The following is a 6,359-nucleotide window of genomic DNA, read 5'->3' on the forward strand; positions in this document are numbered from 1 at the left end:
TTTAATCAAAAAATGTTTTTAATTAATATTTTTTTGTTAAAAACAAAATAGTTTATAAGTGTTAACATAAGTTAATAAAAAAATTTAAATATTATAAAATTATTTTTAAAGTATATTTAAAAACTTAAAAAAAATACCAAGTTCAATTGAATCTTCATCAATAATTTATTATTATTATTACGGGAAAAACTGAAAAAGAGAGAGTAAAAGGATGAAATGAACATTATTTTATCATCAATTATAAAATATATATTTTTACAAAGTTGGTATATATTTCTAAATAGTCTTTCGATATGTATCACCAAAGTCTTCTCACACGCACCTGTTTCTTGATCAATAATTGGTATAGACTGTATTTGAGATCTTAGTCCAGTGGAGGACTTTATTATATCCCATAATGTTGATATTTTATATACTTGTCATCCCATGAAATTATTCATGGTGCACGTAAATTAGCACCATAAATTGAACTGTACATCAACGTCAATAAAAAAAATAGTATTGACCCCAAAGTCTTCTCACATTCTCCTGTTTCTTGATCAAACCATCTTTAATTTAGATAACGATGAGATCAGATTGTCTGACTTGAAGGAGTAGGAGAAGGCAATAGACATGAAAAATCGTCTCTTATCATCAACAATATTCAGCTTCTTCTACGTCTTGTTAGCTGAAGGAAAACACATGTCAACTGTTCTTACGATCTGTTGGTAAGTCTTTCTGGTTCATGCGTCTTCTATATTTAATATTATATATACGAGTTTTATAAGTTTGTTTCATGAACGTATTAGTTCTTTTTGCTCAGCTAGTGACTGTTCTTGCAATGAAAGTAATAGAAAGCTAGCATTGGTAGCAAGTGACGAGTGATCAAATTAAGATAGATCATATCAAATTAAGCTAGTTTATATCCATCGTTAAGAGTTTGAGGAATTTTCAGACAAATATATATTGTGTGGGTTCTTGTACTCTTAGACTTCAATTTGAAGTGGGTGCTCTTTGTATGTCTTTAGGAGAAAAGGGAGAGCACTTATTGATTCCGATTCTTAGTGATTGAGGAAGACACGATATGTTAACAGTCTGATATGGCATCTTCATCTGCTGTTGCTCATAAAAGGAAGTATGATGTGTTCCTTAGTTTTAGAGGCAAGGATACGCGCAATAATTTTACCAGTCATCTCTATGATGCTCTGTGTCGTAAACAAATCAAGACCTTCATAGACGACGGGCTTGAAAGAGGAGAAGAAATTACGGGTGCACTTCTGAGAACAATTGAAGAATCGAGAATTTCAGTGATAATATTCTCAAGAAACTATGCATCTTCTCCATGGTGTGTGGATGAACTGGTGAAGATACTTGAATGCAAGAAGGCATACGGGCAGATTGTTTTACCAGTTTTCTATCATGTGGACCCGTCTGATGTTGATGAACAGACAGGGAGTTTTGGGAATGCGTTTGCTGAGCTTGAAAGAAATTTTAAGCAGAAGATGGACAAGGTTCCAAGGTGGAGAGCTGACTTAACAAGTGCTGCCAATATATCCGGATGGGATTCACAGGTTACTAGGTAACTATAGATTCTCATCTTCAACCTTTTTTTCTGGAATTATAGCAATTAAAATTTATTTATAGCAATTAAAATTTCTTGAAGCTGATAATCATATTTTTGGATTCAGAAGCATATCTTTTGAGCTTTATAATATGTTAATGTGACTTCTAAATGTTCCCAAATGAGCAGTTTAAAGTATAGTTTTTCCATGCATCTGTAAATTTAGAAAAAGAATTACTTGCAAGTGATTGGGATTAGATTTCACATGTATGTAGTGTGATAATGTATGGCAATTGGAATCCGTCTCACAAGTTCCAAACTCAAGAAAAGATTGTGTTTCTTTGGGGTACTATTTGACATATCTGTTCGCCTCCATGTTGGCAGGCCTGAGTCGAGACTCGTGGATCAAATTGTGCAACATATTTTGAAGAAATTGAATTATGCATCCTCAAGTGATTTGAAGGGCCTGGTTGGAATGGATTCACGTATGAAGCAAATCGAAGCCTTGTTATGCACACAGTTACCGGAGGTTTGTTTTGTAGGAATTTGGGGCATGGGTGGTACTGGTAAGACAACCATAGCTGGAGAGATTTTCAACAAGATCGCAAGGGAATATGAAGGTCACTATTTTCTTGCAAATGTGAGGGAGGAATCAGAAAAGAATGGAGGATTATTTCGTATGCGAGATGAACTTTTCTCTAAAATAACAGAGGAAGAAAATCTACATATTCGCACTCCACGTATTGGACTCCCTTTCATTAAAGACAGGATCTGCCGTAAAAAGATTCTGATTGTTTTCGATGATGTGAATGATGTAGATCAAATTGAAATGTTACTTGGAGGATGTGAGTCGTTTGGTCCAGGAAGTAGAATTATCCTAACATCTAGAGATAAACAGGTCCTTAAGAAATATTCAGACAAAATATTTGAGGTTGGGGGACTGAATTACCAGGAAGCTCTTCATCTCTTTAGTTTGCATGCATTTAAGGATAACCAGAGCCCAAAAAAATTTATGGACCTGTCTGTGAGGGCAATAAATTACGCTAAAGGGAATCCATTAGCTCTTAAAGTCTTAGGTTCCTTTCTATTTGGCAGAACGACAGAAGAATGGGAAAGTGCATTTAATAACGTTGAAAAACTAACTCGGCAAAAAGTTCATAGCGTGTTGAGAATAAGTTATGAAGCACTTGATAGTGAAGAGAAGAGTATATTTCTCGACATTGCATGTTTCTTTAGAGGGCATCGAGTTGATTTTGTGAAGCGGATACTAGATGGCTGCGGTTTCAAAACAGATATTGGATTTAGTGTTCTCATTGACAGGTGTCTCATTAAAATTTCAGATGACAAGGTTGAAATGCATGATCTTTTGCAAGAAATGGCCCATGAAGTTGTTCGAAAAGAATCTCTTGACGAGCTAGGAGGACAAAGCAGATTGTGGAGTCCTAAAGATGTATATCAAGTGTTGACCAATAATCTGGTGAGATTCATATACCCTGAAAGTTTTCCCTTTCATATGCAATGCAATATGGTTGTACTAGTAAGTTTAAAATCTTACTTAAAACTTTGTTTCTCCTTCACTGGTTTTCAGGGAACTGGAAAAGTTGAAGGGATATTCTTGGATGTTTCAAAAATAAGAGAAATCGAGTTGAGTTCTACAGCCTTGAAAAGGATGTATAAACTTAGACTGCTAAAAATTTATAATTCTGAAGCTGGAGTTAAATGCAGAGTGCACCTTCCTCATGGCCTCGAGTATCTTTCTGAAGAGTTGAGGTATCTCCATTGGGATGGATACCCTTTGACATCTTTGCCTAGCAATTTTCGTCTATTCAATTCTGTACAAGTTTGGTTAAGGTTCCTTCATCTATTCAGCATCTGGACAGGCTTGTTGATTTAGATTTGAGAGGCTGCAAAAGACTAATCAATCTTCCCAGTAGAATTAATTCAAGTTGTCTAGAGACTCTGAACCTTTCTGGTTGTGCAAATCTCAAGAAGTGCCCAGAAACTGCAAGGAAACTGACATATTTAAATTTAAATGGGACTGCTATTGATGAGCTTCCCCGATCAATTGGGGAACTCAGTGGATTTGAGACGTTGAATTTGAAGAACTGCAAACTCCTAGTGAATCTTCCAGAAAACATGTATTTGCTGACATCTCTTCTAATTGCTGACATCTCTGGCTGCTCTTCTATCAGCAGGCTTCCTGATTTTTCAAGTGATATAAGATACTTGTACTTGGATGGAACTGCAATAGAAGAACTGCCATCTTCAATTGGTGATCTATGGAAACTCTTTTATTTATATCTAGCTGGCTGCAACAGGCTGAAGAATCTGCCGAGTGCGGTTTCTAAGTTAGTATGGCTTGAAAAACTAAATCTTTCTGGCTGCTCAAGTATCACGGAGTTTCCAAAGGTTTCAAATAATTTAAAGGAGCTGTATTTAAATGGGACAGCAATACGAGAGATTCCCTCCTCAATAGAATGTTTGTTTGATCTTGCTGAATTGCACCTGCAAGACTGCAAACAATTTGAGATTCTTCCAAGCAGCATCTGCAAGTTGAGAAAACTGCCAAGGCTTAATCTCTCAGGTTGCCTCCAATTTAGGGATTTTCCAGAAGTTTTGGAGCCGATGGTATGTTTGAGATATCTCTATTTAAAACAGACACGCATAACAAAGTTGCCTTCACCGATTGGAAATCTGAAGGAACTTGCCTGCTTGGAACTGGGAAACTGCAAAGATCTAATAAACATCGAATGTCTTGGTGACTTGCAATTGCCCAAGAGAGGCGTGGATTTAGATTGTTTGCGTAAGCTAAATCTAGATGGTTGCAGTCTATCGGAAGTGCCGGATAGTCTTGGTTGTTTATCGTCACTGGAAGTGTTAGATCTAAGCGGAAACGATTTTCGGAGAATACCTATAAGCATCAATAAACTCTTGGAGTTGCTATATCTAGGATTAAGGAATTGCAAGAAACTTGAATCATTACCGGAGCTTCCACCACGGCTATCAAAGTTGGATGCAGACAATTGCGAGAGTTTGAATTATCTAGAATTAAGCTCATCAAATGTAGTTAAGGGGAACATTTTTGAATTCATTTTCACTAATTGCTCGAGATTGCGTTGGATCAATCAAATCTTGGCGTACTCATTATTGAAATTTCAACTTTACACCAAAAGGTTATACCTTCAGGTTTGTTTCTCAAACCTCTGATATACATCTTTTTTTTCTCCATTTGCCACCTTTCATTTAATAAAGATGCTATTTGACTTGTGTTAACAGCTGCCCGATGTTCCAGCTGTGCCATCTAGTTTCTGCCTCCCTGGAGATGCGACTCCGGAGTGGTTCAGCCATCAAAGTTGGGGATCTACAGTAACATTCCACCTATCTTCAAATTGGGCTAATAGCCAGTTCTTGGGTTTCTCTCTTTGCGCTGTCATTGCATTTGGTTCTGTCGGCCATAGTTTGCAAGTTAAATGCACATATCACTTCAGCAATAAGCGTGGTGATAGTCGTGACCTCGATTGCTATCTCCATGGTTGGTATGACGAGAAGCGCATCGACTCAGCACACATATTGGTGTGGTTTGATCCCTGTGTGGTTGCCAGAGAAGATTATATGTTTAGTGAATACAGTGAGGTCTCTGTTGAGTTCCAACCAGAATTTATATACGGAAATCCCTTACCATTAGATCTTTGTCAAGTACATGAGTGTGGGGTCCGTCTACTGTATGTAGATGGGATACATAGCTTTGATTTGATCAGGTCAGGCTATTTTTGTTTTTACCCTGTGAATGGTGATGAATTGGAAACAATGTTCCAAGCCAAGAGAGCAAGGTTCCAAGGCATGAGATGGGAGGATTATTTTGTCATGTGTAGGACCTATGAATTCTTGGCGGACCTTCAGGTCTGTTTCTTAAACCTCTGATATACTTTTTTCTTTCCTTCATCTTATTTTAAAAAGATGCTATTTGAATTGTGTAACAGCTGCCTGATGTTGTAGCCGAGCCATCTAGTTTCTGCCTCCCTGGAGATGCGACTCCGGAGTGGTTTAGCCATCAAAGTTGGGGATCTAAAGTAACATTCCAGCTATCTTCAAATTGGACTAATAGCAAGTTCTTGGGTTTCTCTCTTTGCGCAGTCATTGCATTTGGTTCTGTCAGTTATGGTTTGCTTGTTAAATGCACATATCACTTCCGCAATAAGCATGGTGATAGCTGTGACCTCGATTGGTATCTCCATGGTTGGTTTGATGACCAGGGCATCGACTCAGCATGCATATTCATGGGATTTGATCCCTGTGTGGTTGCCAAAGAAAGGGATACGTTTAGTGAATATAGCGAGGTCTCAGTTGAATTCCACCTGGAAAACAATTTATATGGTTGTTATGTGGTTGAGTGTGGGGTCCATCTACTGTATGACGGCGGGGAGTTTGGGCTCCGTCTACTGCATGCCAATGATGAAGATAAGATACAACGCTTTCATTTGATAATGTCAGACTCCTCTCGTTTTTATCCTCTAGATCGAGATGAATTGGAAGTAAGGTTCCAAGCCAAGAGAGCAAGGTTCCAAGCTGATAGATGGGAGGATTATTCTGTCATGCGTAGGACCTATAAATTCTTGGCGGACCTTCAGGTCTGTTTCTTCAACCTCTGATGTACCTTTTTCTTTCCTTCATCTTATTTTAAAATGATGCTATTTGGATTGTGTAACAGCTGCCTGATGTTGTAGTCGAGCCATCTAGTTTCTGCCTCCCTGGAGATGTAACTCCAGAGTGGTTTAGCCATAAAAGTTGGGGATCTACAGTAACATTCCAGCTATCTTCA

The 6,359-nt window shown here is 37.8% G+C and overlaps 2 protein-coding genes across 2 annotated transcripts in view; both read left to right on the forward strand.

The window, feature by feature from the left end:
* Positions 1-586: 586 nt before the first annotated feature.
* Positions 587-6,359, forward strand: part of LOC105118100 (protein SUPPRESSOR OF npr1-1, CONSTITUTIVE 1-like) — a gene marked incomplete at its 3' end in the record, with an annotated part of 13,814 nt that continues 8,041 nt past the window's right edge. Inside the window, 6 exon segments of the mRNA XM_011015962.1 lie at positions 587-707; positions 1,008-1,558; positions 1,925-3,017; positions 3,129-3,352; positions 3,355-4,726; positions 4,817-5,173. Of these exon segments, the coding sequence (XP_011014264.1) occupies positions 1,080-1,558; positions 1,925-3,017; positions 3,129-3,352; positions 3,355-4,726; positions 4,817-5,173 (3,525 nt within the window).
* The window catches only part of LOC105118098 (uncharacterized), an 8,917-nt gene continuing 7,738 nt past the window's right edge, over positions 5,181-6,359 (forward strand). The window contains exons 1-3 of the mRNA XM_011015960.1: positions 5,181-5,440; positions 5,521-6,168; positions 6,249-6,343. Of these exons, the coding sequence (XP_011014262.1) occupies positions 5,348-5,440; positions 5,521-6,168; positions 6,249-6,343 (836 nt within the window). The 5' untranslated portion in view covers positions 5,181-5,347. The remainder of the gene's footprint in view (positions 5,441-5,520; positions 6,169-6,248; positions 6,344-6,359) is intronic.

Source organism: Populus euphratica, unplaced genomic scaffold, assembly GCF_000495115.2.
Source record: "Populus euphratica unplaced genomic scaffold, PopEup_1.0 scaffold1758.1, whole genome shotgun sequence".
Lineage (NCBI taxonomy): Eukaryota > Viridiplantae > Streptophyta > Magnoliopsida > Malpighiales > Salicaceae > Populus > Populus euphratica.